General features: G+C 52.0%; 1 protein-coding gene across 1 annotated transcript in view; it reads left to right on the top strand.

The window, feature by feature from the left end:
* ABHD12B (abhydrolase domain containing 12B) overlaps positions 1-18,901 on the top strand; it is a 34,452-nt gene that overhangs the window by 7,002 nt on the left and 8,549 nt on the right. Inside the window, exons 5-10 of the mRNA XM_060261415.1 lie at positions 3,942-3,972; positions 7,303-7,348; positions 7,449-7,578; positions 11,944-11,981; positions 17,817-17,899; positions 18,380-18,462. Coding sequence (XP_060117398.1) covers positions 3,942-3,972; positions 7,303-7,348; positions 7,449-7,578; positions 11,944-11,981; positions 17,817-17,899; positions 18,380-18,462 — 411 coding nt within the window. The remainder of the gene's footprint in view (positions 1-3,941; positions 3,973-7,302; positions 7,349-7,448; positions 7,579-11,943; positions 11,982-17,816; positions 17,900-18,379; positions 18,463-18,901) is intronic.

Genomic DNA, 18,901 nt, shown 5'->3' with positions numbered 1-18,901 from the left:
TTCATGTGCTCTTAAGCACACTTCATCAGACGAGGAATCCAGTTGGATTCCTCGTCTGATGAAGTGTGCTTAAGAGCCCTCCCCTCGCTTCGTCCGCCTTCCCCTTGCCCTCCAGTTTGGTGTAGTGGTTAAATGTGCGGACTCTTATCTGGGAGAACCGGGTTTGATTCCCCACTCCTCCACTTGCAGCTGCTGGAATGGCCATGGGTCAGCCATAGCCCTAGCAGAGGTTGTCCTTGAAAGGGCAGCTGCTGTGAGAGCCCTCTCCAGCCCCACCCACCTCACAGGGTGTTTGTTGTGGGGGAGGAAGGGAAAGGAGATGGTGAGCCGCTCTGAGACTCTTCGGAGTGGAGGGCGGGATATAAATCCAATATCTTCATCTACCTCACAGGGTGTCTGTTGTGGGGGAGGAAGATAAAGGAGATTGTAGGCCGCTCTGAGACTCTTTGGAGTGAAGGGCAGAATATAAATCCAATATCTTCTTCTTCTCCCCTCGCTTCGTCCGCCTTCCCCTTGCCCTCCCCTCGCTTTGTCCGCTTCCCCTTGCCCTCCCCTCGCTTCGTCTGCCTGCCCCTTGCCCTCCCCTCGCTTCGTCCACCTCCCCTTGCCCTTCCCTTGCTTCGTCCACCTCCCCTTGCCCTTCCCTTGCTTCGTCCACCTTAGTTTAGTTTATTTACGATTTATATCCCGCCCTTCCCACCAAGGTGGCTCAGGGCGGCTCACAGCACATAAAATCTAACATAAAAATATTAAGTTTAAACATTTTACACAGTTAAAAACATTAAAACATAACAGAAATCTAATAGAACTACACTCAGTTTCCTATGCCAGTTAGTTATAAGCCAGCCGGAAGAGGGTTGTCTTACAGGCCCTGCGGAACTGAGCAAGGTCCCGCAGGGCCCTCACCTCCTCCGGCATCTGGTTCCACCAGGAAGGGGCCATTACAGAGAAAGCCTTGTCCCTGGTAGATTTCAGGCGGGCTTCCTTTGGCCCAGGGACAATGAGAAGATTTTGGGTTCCCGATCTTAGTACTCTTTGGGGAACATGTGGGGAGAGATGGTCCCTCAGGTAGGCAGGTCCTAGGCCATATAGGGCTTTAAAGGTAATGACCAGCACCTTGTACCGAACTCGGTATATTATTGGCAGCCAGTGCAGAACCCGGAGCCCTGGCCGAATGTGCTCCCATCTTGGGAGCCCCAATAACAGCCAGGTAGCGGCATTCTGCACTAACTGCAACTTCCGGGTTTGGCACAAGGGCAGCCCCATGTAGAGGGCATTGCAGTAGTCCAACCTCGAGGTGACCGTTGCATGAATCACCGTTGCTAGATCGTCGCGCTCCAGGAAGGGAGCCAACTGCCTTGTCCACTTAAGATGAAAAAATGTGGACTTGGCAGTGGCTGCTATTTGAGCCTCCATCTTTAAGGAAGGCTCCAATAGTACCCCCAGGCTTTTGACCCTGTTCGCTGCTATAAACGGCGCACTGTCAAAAACTGGCAGGGGGATTTCCCCCCCCCCCCCGGACCCCGACGACCCAAGCAAAGGACCTCTGTCTTTGCCGGATTTAGCCTCAGCCCGCTCAGTCTGAGCCACCCAGCCACGGCCTGTAACGCCCGGTCCAGATTTTCTGGGGCGCAGGCTGGCCGGCCATCCATAAGCAGATAGAGCTGGGTGTCATCAGCATACTGGTGACAACCCAGCCCATGCCTTCGGGCAATCTGGGCAAGGGGATGCATATAGATGTTAAATAACATCGGGGAGAGAACCGCCCCTTGAGGCACTCCGCAATCAAGCATGTGCCTCCAGGATAGCTCACCCCCAATCGCGACCCTTTGTCCCCGACCTTCAAGGAAAGAGGAAAGCCATTGTAGGGCCAATTCCTGAATCCCCGCGTCGCCGAGGCGGCAGGTCAGTAACCGATGGTCGACCTTATCGAACGCTGCCGATAGGTCCAACAACATCAGCACCGCTGAGCCGCCCCGATCCAGATGCCGTTGAAGGTCATCTACCAGGGCAACCAACACCGTCTCCGTCCCATGGCCCGGGCGAAAGCCAGACTGAAGGGGATCAAGGATGGAAGCATCCTCCAGGAAGGTCTGTAACTGCATCGCCACTGCCCTCTCAATAAGTTTGCCCAAAAAGGGCAAATTTGAGACCAGCTGGTAATGTGCCATTGGGCCGGATCTAAGGTTGTTTTTTTCAAGAGGGGACGGACCACCGCCTTTTTAAGCGGTGTTGGAAAGTGCCCTTCCATCAGGGATCAATTTATGATATCCCATACAGGATATCTAAGCTCCCTCTGGCAGGATCTAATATGCCAGGAGGGGCATGGGTCCAATTTACAAGTTGTTGGGCGTGCAGATAAGAGGATCCTGTCAACTTCCTCCAGGCTGAGAGGACTGAAACCATCCAGGACACAATCCGAAGACAGACCCGGAGCCTCGGTTTCGCTGACTGCCTCAAATATGGCAGGGAGGTCGAGGCGGAGCGACGCGATCTTGTCCGCAAAACAATTCGCAAAAGCCTCACAGCCAATCTCCAATTCAATAGAATTTGGTCTGCCTTGTGGCAGCGTTGTAAGACTCCGAATTATATTGAACAATTGTGCCGGGCACGAAGTTGCGGACACAATCTTAGCCGCAAAGTATGCTTTCTTTGCGGTTTTGATTGCCATCTCATAGGACTTCGAAATCTCTCTATAAGATGTTCGAATTGCTTTGTCTCAAGTACGCCGCCATTGCCTTTCTAGTCGTCTGAGTCCCCGTTTTAGTTGTCGCAACTCTTGGTTATACCAAGGTGTCGAATTCAAACGGGGGTACAGAGGGCGCCTAGGTGCGATCTCCTCGATGGCTCTGGAGAGTCTATCGTTCCAGGACTCCACCAGATCATCCAAGGAGTCGCCAGGGGGCCAGGGATCTTGCAGGGCCGTTAGGAACAGTTCCGGGTCCATCAGGCTCCGCGGGCGAGCTAAAATACGCTCTCCACCTAAGCCGGCTTGGGGTGGCACATCCACACGAGCCTTGAGGGCATAGTGATCCGACCATGGCACTGCTTTAGCAATATCGTTCACTAGAACTCCCGCCGCGAAGACCAGGTCTAACATGTGTCCTGCCTGATGGGTGGGCGTTGTGACAATTTGAGAGAGTCCCAGTGTCGCCATGGATGACACCAGGTCCATTGCCTGACTGGAGGCCGCGTCGTCGGCATGAACATTGAAGTCACCCAAGACTAATAGCCTTGGGTACTCCAATGCCCAGCCCGCCGTGGCCTCCATCAGGGATAGTAAGGCGCCAGCCGGTGCGTTAGGCGGACGGTACACCAGCCAGATCGCCAACCCCTCCCCAGCGTCCCACATCAGGCCGGCACATTCAATGCCCCCGATCTCCGGGGCCGGAAGAGCCCTAAAGTAGTAAGCCTCTCGTATGAATAGTGCCACTCCTCCCCCCCGCCCGCTAGTCCGGGACTGGTGAAAGACCGAGTATCCTAGGGGAGCCATTTGGGAGAGAGCCACGGTCTCCCCATCGTGCACCCAGGTCTCGGTCACGCATGCCAGGTCCACGTCCTGCTCCAGCAGGAATTCCCGAAGGATAGCGGTCTTATTATTAATGGACCTGGCATTACATAACACCAGTGACGGAGGCGAGTAAACTCGCCTGGCCCCACTACCTGTCACCGTCGGGATGGGACGCAGGCTGGAAGGTGGTCGAGCACTATCATGTCTCGGCCTCCTTCGCTTATAAATCCCTTGCCCTCCCCTTGCTTCGTCCACCTTCCCCTTGCCCGTAGCTTGCCTGCCGCACCTCCTCCCCGTCGCTTGTCCACCGTGCGGGCAGTGGGGCGTGGCGTTGGAGGGGGGGGCGCCAGGTGCCCTAGGGCCGGCCCTGCTAATGTAATAATTCATGGGACGAAAGGCTCATCTGGATTTTTTTTGAACTCTCTTCCAGGGCAACGTGCCACAGAGTGCGTTTCGCAAAGGTAGGTGACCTCTGGGGACCCGGGAGAGATTCTTGGGTTGCAAGGCTGGGCCCTTTCTGAAGCTGGGTCTTGCATCTCACATTCTGTAATCTGGTCTTGGCTCAGTGGGAAAGCCTTGACCCAAAACAGCCCAAAGTGTGGCCGAGTCCCCTGGAGAAGGAGCCTCCTAAGAATTATAGACCATGGATGTCATGATGGCCAGAAGCACAGATGGCCTCCAGAGGGGACAAGCAGATTCGTGAAGGATGAGTCCTTTAGCCATGGTGAGGAAAAGAAACCTCTGCGATTCAGAGGCAGTGAGGTTGCTGGACTAGATGAACCACTGGCCTGATCTAGCAGGGCTCTTCTGATGTTCTTATCCAGGGGAAGGCCCCGGTGCCCCCAGAGGAACTGGTTGGCCCTTGTGTGAGGCAGGATGTTGGACTAAATAGTCCACTGGCCTGATCCAGCAGGCTCTTCTTAGGTTGTTATGAGGGCCTTGGCATCTATGCCCTGTTTCTGGCCCTGCAGAGGAACTGTTTGGCCACTGTGGAAGACAGGATGATGGACTAGTCGAACCACTGGTCTGATCCAGCAGGGCTCTTCTGATGTTCTAATGAAGGTCTTGGTCTCTGCCCTGTCGCTGGTCCTCCAAAGGAACTGGTTGGCTACCGTGTGAGACACGATGCTGGACTAGATGGACCCTCACTGGTCTGATCCAGCAGGGCTCTTCTGATGGTCTAATGAAGGCCTTGGCCTCTATGCCCTGTTGCTGGCTGTCCAGAGGAACTGGTTGGCTACTGGGTGAGACAGGATGCTGGACTAGATGGACCAGTGGTCTGATCCAGCAAGGCTCTTCTGATGTTCTTAGCAAGGCCTTGGCCCTTATTCCCTGTTGCTGACTCTCCAGGGCAGCTGGTGGGACCACTGTGTAAAACAGGATGTTGTACTTAATAAACCACTGGTCCATCATAACTGTTCAAATGCCAGACTTGGCAGAGCATATGGGATTCTCCTGTTGGCTTGACTCCAAGGACCATTGACTGGAGAGCCAGTTTGGTGCACTGGTTAAGTGTGCGGACTCTTATCTGGGAGAACCGGGTTTGATTCCCCACTCCTCCACTTGCAGCTGCTAGCAGGGCCTTGGGTCAGCCAGAGCTCTGGCAGAGGTTGTCCTTGAAAGGGCAGCTGCTGTGAGAACCCTCTCAGCCCCACCCACCTCACAGGGTGTCTGTTGTGGGGGAGGAAGGGAAAGGAGATTGTAGGCCGCTCTGAGACTCTGTCCTTGAAAGGGCAGCTGCTGTGAGAGCCCTCTCCAGCCCCACCCACCTCACAGGGTGTCTTTTGTGGGGGAGGAAGGGAAAGGAGATTGTAGGCCGCTCTGAGACTCTGTCCTTGGAAGGGCAGCTGCTGGGAGAGCCCTCTCCAGCCCCACCACCTCACAGGGTGTCTGTTGTAAGGGGAGGAAGGGAAAGGAGATTGTGAACCGCTCTGAGACTCTGTCCTTGGAAGGGCAGCTGCTGGGAGAGCCCTCTCCAGCCCCACCCACCTCACAGGGCGTTTGTTGTGGGGGAGGAAGGGAAAGGAGATTGTAGGCCGCTCTGAGACTCTGTCCTTGAAAGGGCAGCTGCTGGGAGAGCCCTCTCAACCCCACCCACTTCACAGGGTATCTGTTGTGGGGGAGGAAGGGAAAGGAGATTGTGAGCCACTCTGAGGCTCTTGGGAGTGGAGGGCGGGATATAAATCCAATATCATCATCTTCTGACTCCAGCATCCTTTCCCTACTCATATGTCTCTTTGGTGCTTACAAGTAAGGAATGAGGGTAGCAACCCTGCCACGTTGTTTGTCACCAGCCTCTGCCCCCCGAACATGGGCGTGACATCTGTTAAGTGCCATTAGTAGAGCATTGGCCCTAAACTGTGTTTTTAAAAATAATTTGGGACTGTAGAGGTATATTCTGGGGGTGAACAGGCAACACAGAGGGTGTGGATTCTCTGCTCTGGGTGAAAGGTGAGGCACGGCTCTGGGATATCCAGGGCTTTTTTTGTAGCAGGGATTCCTTTGCATATTAGGCCACAGCCCCCGATGCAGCCAATCCTTCAAGAGCTTACAGTAGGCCCTGTAAGAAGAGCCCTGCAAGCTCTTGGAGGATTGGCTACATCAGGGGGTGTGGCCTAATATGCAAATACACGGCTTTCTTTGGAGCGGGAACTCCTTTGCCTGTTAGGCCACACACCCCGATGCAGCCAATCCTTCAAGAGCTTACAATAGGCCCTGTATGAAGAGCCCTGCAAGCTCTTGGAGGATTGGCTACATCGGGGGGTGTGGCCTAATATGCAAATACACGGCTTTCTTTGTAGCAGGGATTCCTTTGCATATTAGGCCACACCCCCTGTTGTAGCCAATTTCCCAAGGGTTTACAGTAGGCCCTGTACTAAGAGCCGTGCAAGCTCTTGGAGGATGGGCTACATCAGGGGGGTGCGGTCTAATATGCAAAGGAGTTCCTGTTACAAAAAAAAGCCCTGGGGACATCTAATTGTCTGCTGCTCACTTTGGGAGCCTTCCCAGCAAAGAGGTCAACCTTGACCTGCTTGTCTCATTGGCAGGCCTTCCGCGCTGAAGAGAACTCCTGGCAAATCTTGGGTCATTCGACTCAGCCAATCAGATTGCTTGGTGCCAAGGGTGGGCACCACCTCTGTGCCTTGGGACTGGTTGCATGCCTGTTGCTATGGCTGCTGTTTTGAACTTGCCTTCTCCCTGGCTAATGTCCTACTCAGGCATACTGCTACGTTTCTTAATCTCGATTTTAGAACCAAGAACATAAGGGCATAAGAGAAGGCACGCTGGATCAGGCCAGTGGCCCATCCAGTCCAACACTCTGTGTCACATAAGAAGATAAGAGAAGCCATGTTGGATCAGGCCAGTGGCCCATCCAGTCCAACACTCCATGTCACATAAGAACATAAGAGAAGCTATGTTGGATCAGGCCAGTGGCCCATCCAGTCCGACACTCTGTGTCACAGAAGAACATCAGAGAAGCCATGTTGGATCAGGCCAATGGCCCATCCAGTCCAACACTGTGTCACAGAAGAACATCACAGAAGCCATGTTGGATCAGGCCAGTGGCCCATCCAGTCCAACACTGTGTCACACAGTGGCCAAAAAACCAGGCGTCATCAGGGAGCCCATCAGTGGGGCCAGGACACTAGAAGCTCTCCCACTGTTGGCCTTCCCAATCACCAAGAATACAGAGCATCCCTGCCCCAGACAGAGAGTTCCGTCCATACCCCATAGCTAATAGCCACTGATGGACACAATCCCAGACACTGAAACCTTGTCTTCTTGAACAGGCGATGAGCGATGCTGACTTTCACGTCCTGGCTATTGACTACAGAGGTAAATTGCTGTTGGGAAACACCTCCAAATATCTGCATTTTCGAGCATGAGGCTGTTGTGTGCGTTTTCCCCCTCTGATCTTCAATCTGGCGATTCGCAGGCTATGGAGACTCCAGCGGGGAGCCCAGCGAGACGGGGTTCACGACGGATGTGCTGTTTCTCTACCACTGGGTGAAGGCTCGGAGTGGGAACAGCACTGTGATCTTCTGGGGGCACTCCCTCGGCACCGGGTACGTCTTGATCTTTAACCCCAGTGGAAGACTAATTGTTCCCTATTGATTGATGGTCTCTGACAAGGCTAGGGTTGCCAAGAGCTAGTTTGGTGTAGTGGTTAAGTGCACGGACTCTTATCTGGGAGAACCGGGTTTGATTCCCCACTCCTCCACTTGCACCTGCTGGAATGGCCTTGGGTCAGCCAGAGCTCTCTTATCTGGGAGAACCGGGTTGGATTCCCCACTCCTCCACTTGCACCTGCTGGAATGGCCTTGGGTCAGCCAGAGCTCTGGCAGAGGTTGTCCTTGAAAGGGTAGCTGCTGTGAGAGCCCTCTCCAGCCCCACCCATCTCACAGGGTGTCTATTGTGGGGGAGGAAGGTAAAGGAGATTGTAGGCCGTTCTGAGCCTCTTCAGAGTGGAGGGAGAGATATAAATCCAATATCTTCTTCTTCTTCTTCAAGTCCTCCCCCCAGCCTCTAGCAGAGGACTCTTTTTGTTTGCGGAAAGTGTGTGTGTGCTGTGATGACGTCACCCATGAGCGATGTCATTGCGCCAGCAACGTCATGCGCTGGCCACTCTAGGTGTTTCCGGGAAAACTCTATGGTTTTCGCTGGGCGCCCTAGCATTTTTGGGAGGAAAAAACTCTACGGTACCTATTGTACCATAGAGTTGTCCCTCCCAGATTGATAGAGCGCCCAGGAAAACCATAGAGTTTCCCCGGAAACACCTAGACGGCTAGCGGGTGACGTCCCCTTACTGGCAACCCTAGGCAAGGTGAACATATATATGAAGCTGCCTTCTACTGAATCAGACCCTCGGTCCATCAAAGTCAGTATTGTCTTCTCAGACTGGCAGCGGCTCTCCAGGGTCTCCGGTTGAGGTTTTTCACACCTCTTTGCCTGGACCCTTTTTTGGAGATGCTGGGGATTGAACCTGGGACCTTCTGCTTCCCAAGCAGATGCTCTACCACTGAGCCACCGTCCCTCCCCTAATGAAGCTGCTTTATACTGAATCAGGCACTTGGTCCATCAAAGTCAGTATTGTCTTCTCAGACTGGCAGCGGCTCTCCAGGGTCTCAAGCTGAGGTTTTTCACGCCTATTTGCCTGGACCCCTCTTTTGGAGATGCCGGGGATTCAACCTGGGACCTTCCGCTTCCCAAGCAGATGCTCTACCACTGAGCCACCGTCCCTCCCCCCCCCAAAAAGCAGAGAAGAGCCAGAGTCCAGGACCGCCTTAAAGATGACCGACACTTGTGGCAGGGGGTGAGCTTTTGGGAGCCTCTGCTCATTTCTTTAAACACCGGAAGTTATCTGAAACTGTGACTCACGAAAGCTCTTACCGTGCCACAGATGTGGATAGTCTTTAACAGGGGTGGCCAAACTGTGGCTCGGGTGCCACATGTGGTTATTTCCAGGGCTTTTTTTTTTTTAGCAGGAACTTCTTTGCCTGTTAGGCCACATGCCCCTGATGTAGCCAGTCCTTCTGGAGCTTACAGTAGGCCCTGTACGAAGAGCCCTGCAAGCTCTTGGAGGATTGGCTACATCAGGGGGTGTGGCCTAATATGCAAGTACACGGCTTTCTTTGTAGCAGGAACTCCTTTGCCTGTTAGGCCACACTCCCCTGATATAGCCAGTCCTCCTGGAGTTTACAGTAGGCCCTGTACAAAGAGCCCTGTAACCTCTTGGAGGATTGGCTACGTCAGGAATGTGTGGCCTAATAGGCAAAGTGTCAAGCATTAGATCTCAAAGTAACCAGTCCTTGAATTGTGAAACAAAGTTTGGTTTATTGATAATCCATGTGGCTCCGCCGAGCTAGGTATTGGAACTGATACAGTGTAACATTGAAAATGCATACTTAAAGATGGCACATCAAAGGTTCTATAAACAATTCTACATTCTCCAAACAATTCTACATTCACGTGTGAAATTTCTCACTGTAACTTCCTTATCTCTACTGCGGTCAGCTCATCCCGGGTTCCAGCCTCGCTGGCATGGGCATTAGTCCCAAGAGGTTTTATCGTCAAAGAGTACATTCCTGCATTTGTTAGTAAAAGCGAAAGGAACAAAGGGGGGGTTTCTCTATTTTGATGTGCATAGGCTCAATTCAGGGTTAGTAACATTTCTATACTTTAGGAACATAGGAAGCTGCCTTATACTGAATCAGACCTTTGGTCCATCAAAGTCAGTATTGTCTTCTCAGACTGGCAGCGGCTCTCCAGGGTCTCAAGCTGAGGTTTCTCACACCTATTTGCCTGGACCCTTTTTTGGAGATGCTGGGGATTGAACCTGGGACCTTCTGCTTCCCAAGCAGATGCTCTACCACTGAGCCACCGTCCCTCCCCAATATATATAGTTACTTTGGTAACTATAATAAGAAAGAAATAGACAATGCTTGACATAAAGGCTGCAAAAAAAAGAAAGCTCTGTTGGTCAGTCACCAGGGACACATCCTTACATTTAATCTTTTCTATATGCAGCCTTTTTAAAAATCCATTGGCAATACTGCTATGCTGTCTCTTCCCAGTCCTGCTGGCAGCCGCTTACAATTTTTAAAAGCCACAGCTTAAGAAAAAAGAAGATATTGGATTTATAGATTTCAGAAGCCCTCCGCTCTGAATGTAAGAGTCTCGGAGCAGCTCACAATCTCCTTTCCCTTCCTCCCCCGCAACAGACCCCCTGTGAGGTGGGTGGGGCTGAGAGGGCTCTCCCAGCAGCTGCCCTTCCAAGGACAGAGTCTCAGAGCGGCCTACAATCTCCTTTCCCTTCCTCCCCCACAACAGACACCCTGTGAGGTGGGTGGGGCTGGAGGGGGCTCTCACAGCAGCTGCCCTTTCAAGGACACAGTCTCAGAGCAGCCTGCAATCTCCTTTCCCTTCCTTCCCCACAACAGACACCCTGTGAGGTGGGTGGGGCTGAGAGGGCTCTCCCAGCAGCTGCCCTTCCAAGGACAGAGTCTCAGAGCGGCCTACAATCTCCTTTCCCTTCCTCCCCCACAACAGACACCCTGTGAGGTGGGTGGGGCTGAGAGGGCTCTCACAGCAGCTGCCCTTCCAGGGACAGAGTCTCAGAGCGGCCTACAATCTCCTTTCCCTTCCTCCCCCACAACAGGCACCCTGAGAGGTGGATGGGGCTGAGAGGGCTCTCACAGCGGCTGCCCTTTCAAGGACGACCCTGCGAGAGCCATGGCTGACCCAAGGCCATTTCGGCCGCTGCGAGTGGAGGAGTGGGGAATCAAACCTGGTTCTCCCAGATAAGAGTCCGCGCACTTAGAAGAAGAAGAAGACTGCAGATTTATACCCCTCCTTCTCTCTGAATCAGACTCAGAGTGGCCTACAATCTCCTATATCTTCTCTCCCCCATAACAGACACCCTGTGAGGTGGGTGGGGCTGAAAGAGCTCTCCCAGAAGCTGTTCTTTCAAGGACAACTCCTGTGAGAGCTATGGCTGACCCAAGGCCATTCCAGCAGCTGCAAGTGCAGGAGTGAGGAATCAAACCCAGTTCTCCCAGATAAGAGTCCGCACACTTCACCACTACACCAAACTGGCTCGCTAGCAGTGCAGACTATCCATGAAACGTTTAAAACCTGATAAGATAAAAGCCCCTAATTAAAAGCCTGGATCAGAAAAGATATACATTAACCTGGTGTCTAAAAGCAAGTAAAGGAAGGGCCTCGCTAGCCTCAAGGGGGAAGGTGTTCCAAAGGGGCTACCACCAATAAGGCTTGGGTTGCCGGGTCCTACCTTCTTCCCAGTGGTGGAATCTTTGGGCCTTGCCAAGAGACCGCGCCGTGTGATGATGTCACCTGGAAGTGACATCCATCACAGTGACGCTGTAATTTGTGGGCAAATCTCTGTGGTTTGAGCCCAAATTTACGGTAGAGTTTGGCCCAAAAGCTAGATTATCACCTGCAATGTTAGCATGATGTCAGTTCTGGGTGACATCATTGTGCCACATTTGGGGGCATTTGTGGTTAAAAGCCCCTAGTTAAAAGCCCGGATCGGAAAAGGCATGTTTTAAGCTGGTGTCTTAAAGAAAGTAAAGCAGGGGCCAGGCAAGCCTCAAGAGGTGTTCCAAAGGCAAGGGGCCACCACAAATAAGACTTGGGTTGGTGGATCCTGTTTTCTTCCCAGTGTTGGGATCTTTGGGGCTTGCCAGGAGACCACATGATGTGATGATGTCACCCGGAGTGTCGTGGCGATGCTCTGGTTTGGAGGCAGATTTCTATGGCAAATCTTTCTTATATGTTGTACTCCGCCCTGAGCAGACTGAATGGCCTCTGGTATGATCAGAGGTTTATCAATCAATCAATCAATCAATCCCTTTTTTCGAAGTCCCTTTTTGCCTGACTTTCTTACTTCCTTGTTTTCTGTCTCCTTCCAGGATTAATACAAATGTTGCCAGGGTGCTGAAAGAGAAAGGTAAACATTTATAAGCTTGGGAAGGTGGAGGGGACTCCAAGCTGGGAAATTCCTGGCATTTGAGGGGGTGGGGACTGGGGTGGGCAGGGGATTGGGGAGTGGAGAGACTTCAGCAGGGTCTAATGCCATAGAGTCCATCTTCCAACGCAGCCGTTTTCTCTAGAAGACTCAGTAGTCTGGAGGTCCGTTGTAAGTCCAGAACATCTCTAAGCCCAACCTGGAGGTTATGAAAAACAGTAAGGCACCATGTATAATCAATAATAAGAGCCCCGTGGCGCAGAGTGGTAAAGCTGCAGTCCTGCAGTCTGAGATTTCTGCTCACGACCTGAGTTCGATCCCGGCGGAAGCTGGGTTCAGGTAGCCCGCTCAAGCCTTCCATCCTTCCGAGGTCAGTAAAATGAGGACCCAGCTTGCTGGGGGAAAAGCATAGATGACTGGGGAAGGCAATGGCAAACCACCCCGTGAAAAGTCTGCCGTGAAAACGTCGTGATGGGATGTCACCCCAGAGTCGGAAACAACCGGGGCTTGCACAGGGGACTCTCTCTTGGCTTGACTTCGCGAATGAAGATTTAAGAAAGGTGCAGTAGTCCACGTCTGCTGCAGGCTCGCTGGTGGCTGACAAGACCAATGCGGGACAGGCAGGTCCGGCCAAAGTGGCTGCAGGGAAAAGTCTGATTTGGGGTTGGTGCTGTAGCAGTGCGATTCTTCCTCAATCTCCTTTTGTCCTCAAGACCAGCTATGCGTGCGTTCTCAAAGGAAGAGACAGCCTGGTGGATGGTGTGCCTCCATGCTTTGTGATCTGAGGCTAGGTCAGACCACTGGTGATGGTTAATGCAACAGGTACCAAGGTATTTCTTCAAGGAGTCCTTGTACCTCTATTTTGATGGCCGGTGGAAAGTTCGCCATACAGGGCAATCTTGGGAAGGCGGTTGTTTTCCATCCTGGAGATATGCCCTGCCCAGCGCAGCTGTGTCTTCAACAGCAATGCCTCGATGCTTGTAACCTCCGCCCGCTTGAGGACTTCAGTGTTGGTCACAAAGTCACTCCAGTGGATGTTGAGGATGGTGCGAAGGCAGCGCTGATGAAAGCGCTCGAGGAGTCGCAGGTGATGATGGTATAAAACCCACGATTCAGAGCCGTAGATGAGGGTTGTCATCACAACCGCTTTGTAAACATTGATCTTTGTGCCTTTTTTCAGATGCTTGTTGCTCCACACTCTTTTGTGCAGTCGGCCAAATGCACGGTTTGCCTTTGCCAGCCTGTTGTCAATCTCCTTGTCGATCTTGGCGTCTGAGGAGATGATGCACCCCAGGTAGCTGAACAGGGGACTACCTTTACCTTTATCAGCAATAATAAATAATTTCTAGACATAGACTCTTATATTATGTTAATTGCTAGGAACAAGGCCCGTTGTGGGGGGAAATACAACGGGCTCTGGAGAGAGTCTATGGGTGATTGGTCCCCCCCCAATCTTGCTGTCTTCCCACCCATCCAAGTGAAGGCATTCACTCCCCCACCACCACCACCACCTGCAGGGGAGTGGATGTCTGTCATCTGGAGAACAGTTCTGATGCTGAGTGATCTCCAGCCCTCACCCGGAGATTGGCAACAATGGTTCGCCCACAGGAAATGGCTGATTTGGAGGGTGGAGTCCCACCCCTCCTTAAGCCCATTCTCTCCAGGCTGCACCCCTCAAATCTCCAACCTGGAGGTAATGAAAAACACTAAAGCGCCATGTATGATCAATAATAAACAATGTCTAGATATAAAGACTCTGACGTTCATTATTGCGCAGGAAGCAGTGTGCACATGTAAACTCATATGCAGTATCCAAGAATTCACGTCAAGTTTTTATTTCCAAAAATCATCATACAGCAAAAGTATATTCTTCAATTTACAGACACTTGCAGGACAACGGAGGGTGGGGGGTGGGTCACAGAATTCCCGTTTCTGAGACTTCATCAGGTCTTACAGCTTCAGTGATTTTGTCATGTTTTCAGAAGTATAATATAAAGGCGGGAAAAGCTTCATGCAGTGCTCAACATATAACATTCTTGGCAGATGGAATCAGCAAAAAGGGGCAGAACATGGCCACAGCCGACACAGGCCTAATCCACTGGCCTAATCCAACATGGCTTCTCTTATGTTCTTATGTCTGAGGCAGTTATGCTCTGTATTCTTGGTGCTTGGGGGGTGGGCAGCTGTGGAAGGGCTTCTGGAGTTCTAGCCCCACTGGTGGACCTCCTGATGGCCCCTGGGTTTTGGCCACTGTGTGACACAGAGTTTTGGACTGGATGGGCCATTTGCTTGATCAAACATGGCTTCCCTTACGTTCTAATGCTCTGTATTCTTGGTGTTTGAAAGGCAATAGTGGGAGGGCTTCTGGAGTTCTGACCTCCTGGTGGACCTGTGGACCTCCTGGTGGCCTGTGGGTTTTGGCCACTGTGTGACACAAAGTGTTGGACTGGAGGGGCCATTGGCCTGATCCAACATGGCTTCTCTGATGTTCTAAGAGCTTGTCTTCTCACACATCTTCGTTAGTATCAGGGCTTTTTTGGAGTAGGAATGCAGTTCCGGCTGGCTTGGCATCAGGGGTGTGGCCTAATATGTAAATGAGTTCCTGCGGGGCTTTTTCTACAAAAAAGGCCTGTGTGAGACAATGGTGCCATCAGGGTGTGTGGCCTAATATGCAAATGAGCTCCTGTTGGGGTTTTTCCCTTGCCTACAAAAAAGCCCTGGTTAGTATAGGAATGGAACAACATTTGAGACTGTCAGAAGTAGAGATGTAAACTTTCTGGAAATTTCAAAGCTCGGAAAACCCCTCAGGTTTTTTCTGTTTTTTTCCAGAACCGCCCCCCTGAAATTTTTGGAAAAAATTGAAAACAATGCTACATTAGCACTTCTTTTTTCTTTTCCAGATTGAAAGTCCTTCTGTTACTTTAGGAGCATAAAATATGACTATGGACAATTTTGCTTGGCATGAAATTATCAGAACGAGCTTATTAAAAATTGAGTGTCTCCAAACAGTTATTACAAACAGAATTTACTTTTTAAAATAATGTCTATTTGGGATTGTAACAAACGGAGCAACAATCTCCTGAACCGTTAACTATTGGAACACCTTGTCTCAAAATATTTCATTCATCATGCTAAAATAAGACGTTCCATAATCAATTTTTTTCTTTTCTTTTTTCAATTTTTCAGAAAAAAAACCTTTAAAAGCCTCAGGAAAAAAAAATGGGGAAAACCTGTTTTTTCCTCAGATTTTTCCGTTTTTTTTTTCCTGGGCCTTCACATCTCTACTCAGGAGTATGAAGGAAGAACCCTCACCCTAGGCCCGCCTCTGCCGTTTGGGTGGTTTCTCCCCTGGTGATCTTAGCCCTCCCACATCGATCTCTCAGGGCTTCTTTTGTAGCAGGAACTCCTTTCCTATAAGGTCTCACCCCCCATGTTCTAAGAGCCCTGCAAGCTCTTGGAGGATTGGCTACATCAGGTGTAGAGAGCCATTTTGGTGTAGTAAAGTGCATGGACTCTTATCTGGGAGAACCGGGTTTGATTCCCCACTGCTCCACTTGCAGCTGCTGGAATGGCCTTGGGTCAGCCATAGCTCTGGCAGAGGTTGTCCTTGAAAGGGCAGCTCCTGGGAGAGCCCTCTCAGCCCCACCCACCTCACAGGGTGTCTGTTGTGGGGGGAGAAGCTATAGGAGATTGCAAGCTGCTCTGAGTCTCTGATTCAGAGAGAAAGGAAAGGTCCCCTGTGCAAGCACCAGTTGTTTCCGACTCTGGGGTGATGCTGCTTTCACAACATTTTCACGGCAGACTTTTTACGGAGTGGTTTGCCATTGCCTTCCCCAGTCTTTTACACTCCCTCCCCCCCCCCCCCCCCAGCAAGCTGGGGACTCATTTTACCGACCTCGGAAGGATGGAAGGCTGAGTCAACCTTGGGCCGGCTACCTGAACCAGCTTTTGCTGGGATTGAACTCAGGTCTTGAGCAGAGAGTTCAGATCACAGTACTGCAGTACTGCTGCTTTACCACTCTGCGCTACGGGGCCGCTCAGAGAGAAGGGCAGGGTATAAATCTGCAATTCTTCTTCTTCTAATATGCAAAGGAGTTCCTGCTACAAAAAAAGCCCAGGATCCTGCGTTCTTCTGGGATGTGGGGTGGGGCACCTGTATGTCTTGTGCAGCCCTCAGAATTCCCTGCATACAGTAGGGCATGCTACTTTGCCTTGGGCAAGGGGATTTGTAATATGGGGAAGGGCTTTGGCTCAGTGGTAGAGCCACTGCTTGGCCTGCAGAAGGTCCCAGGTTCGATCCCCAGCGTCTCCAGATGAAATGGACCAGGCAGGAGGTGATGGGAAAGACCTCTGCCTGAGACCCAGCAGAACGGCTGCCAGGGAGGAGCCTCAGTCAATGGAGAAAATAGAGGCTTTGCTCTGTAGCTCCTGTGTGACTGAGCAAGCCTGGCAAAGCAAGCTCTCCCTCCCCCCTTCCTCCCCAGAGGAGGAGCCTCAGTCAATGGAGAAAATAGAGGCTTTGCTCTGTAGCTCCTGTGTGACTGAGCAAGCCTGGCAAAGCAAGCTCTCCCTCCCCCCCTTCCTCCCCAGAGGAGGAGCCACAGCCAATGGAGAAAACAGAGGTTTTGCTCTGTAGCTCCTGTGTGATTGAGGAAGCCTGGCAAAGCAAGCTCTCCCTCCCCCCCTTCCTCCCCAGAGGAGGAGCCTCAGCCAATGGAGAAAACAGAGGTTTTGCTCTGTAGCTCCTGTGCGATTGAGGAAGCCTGGCAAAGCAAGCTCTCCCTCCCCCCTTCCTCCCCAGGGGAGGAGCCTCAGCCAATGGAGAAAATAGAGGTTTTGCTCTGTAGCTCCTGTGCGATAGAGGAAGCCTGGCAAAGCAAGCTCTCCCTTCCCCTTTCCCCCCCAGGGGAGGAGCCTCAGCCAATGGAGAAAATAGAGGTTTTGCTCTATAGCTCCTATGTGATTGAGCAAGCCCGGCAAAGCAAGCTCTCCCTTCCCCTTTCCCCCCCAGGGGAGGAGCCTCAGCCAATGGAGAAAATAGAGGTTTTGCTCTATAGCTCTTGTGTGATTGAGCAAGCCCGGCAGAGCAAGCTCTCCCTTCCCCCTTCCTTCCCAGGGGAGGAGCCCCAGCCAATGGAGAAAAGAGAGGCTTTGCTCTGTAGCTCCTGTGTGATTGAGCAAGCCTGGCAAAGCAAGATCTCCTTCCCCCCTTCCTCCCCAGAGGAGGAGCCTTGGCCAATGGAGAAAATAGAGGTTTTGCTCTGTAGCTCCTGTGCGATTGAGCAAGCCTGGCAAAGCAAGCTCTCCCTCTCCCCTTCCCCCCCCAGGGGAGGAGCCTCAGCCAATGGAGAAAAGAAAGGCTTTGCTCTGTAGCTCCTGTGCGATTGAGCAAGCCTGGCAAAGCAAGTTGTGATGCAGAAAGAAGCAAGAGCGAGGGAGAAGGAAGCAGATGACAGCCAGTTGCTGGGGGGCCTGCTTCAGCCCCCGGGCCGCATGTTTGACACTCCTGCCTTAGGGGGGGTTTCAAGGCAAGAGACGTTCAGTGGCAGTTTGTCACTGTGTGGCTCCGTGTCTTGACCCCGGTATTCCTTGGTGGTCTCCCGTCCAAATATTGACCTGGCCCTGTTTAGCTTTTGAGATCTGATGAGATTGGGCTAACCTGGGCTGTGCAGGTCAGGGCTTAACAGGTTAATTGTTCGTATCTGGAAAACTTCCCTTCCTCTTTGTGTTTTTTTTTGGGGGGGGGGTAGGAGGGCACTGCAACTCTTCCCGGGTGTGTCTCCCCTCCCCCCGCTGAGCCCTCTTCAATCTTTTCAGAAGGGATCATCGTGGATGCAATCGTCCTAGAGGCGGCTTTCACCAACATCCGCGATGCGGCGGCCACGATCCCCCTGACAACTGTAAGTTTCTCTGCGTAAGCTGGTCAGATCCGCCTCCGCTTTTATCCCTCGATAGCTTGCGGAGCAGCGTGGACATCCAGCTTGGCTCACTGGCTTGAGCCGGTGGCGGGGTCGGTAGGTCGGTCCTTCGCCCACAGAGCAGCCCGTCGGGCGACGCGAATGGTGTCCCATCCTGAATTGCTCCCGGTTGGGCCTTGATTCTGCATTTGCCTCCTTGAAGCTGTCAGCCTTTTGGCGAGAAACCTTCCCAGTTGTTGCCGATCGCCAGTTGCTAATTGGTGGTTGCAAATTCTGCTATTTTTCTTGCAGAACACAAAGTAGATTTGGGGTTTTCTGTGGAGGCGTTGAGCCCACATTTACTACAGGGAATCACATTGCGTGAAGCAATCTCCAGCTTCGGGTGACTCCTGTTTTACAGCTAGCCGTATTTCACAGTCTTTTTTCCTTCCTCCAAGTTTCTTCCTCCTTTCCTTGAAACAGATCTACCGCAAGTTTCCTGGCTTCGACTATTTGATCTTGGACACGATGGAACGCGCCGGCATGTACTTCAGGAGTGACGAAAAGTGAGTGGAGAGTCTTCCAAGGCTACCCTTTGGGGAGGGACGGTGGCTCAGTGGTGGAGTATCGGCTTGGTAAGCAGAAGGTCCCAGGTTCAATCCCCGGCAGCTCCAACTAAAAAGGGTCCAGGCAAATAGGCATGAAGAACCTCAGCTTGAGACCCTGGAGAACTTCTGCCAGTCAGGTGAGGGATGGTGGCTCAGTGGTAGAGCATCTGCTTGGTAAGCGGAAGGTCCCAGGTTCAATCCCCAGCATCTCCAACTAAAAAGGGTCCAGGCAAATAGGTGTGAAAAACCTCAGCTTGACACCCTGGAGAGTTGCTGCCAGTCTGAGTAGACAAGACTGACTTTGATGCACCAAGTGTCTGATTCAGTATAAAGAAGCTTCATATACGTTCAGTACCGTAAATTTATTGGGGAGGGACAGTGGCTCAGTGGTAGAGTA

This window comes from Heteronotia binoei, chromosome 21 (genome assembly GCF_032191835.1).
Source record: "Heteronotia binoei isolate CCM8104 ecotype False Entrance Well chromosome 21, APGP_CSIRO_Hbin_v1, whole genome shotgun sequence".
NCBI classification, from domain to species: Eukaryota; Metazoa; Chordata; class Lepidosauria; order Squamata; family Gekkonidae; genus Heteronotia; species Heteronotia binoei.
This window is presented reverse-complemented; position numbering and strand designations above follow the sequence as displayed.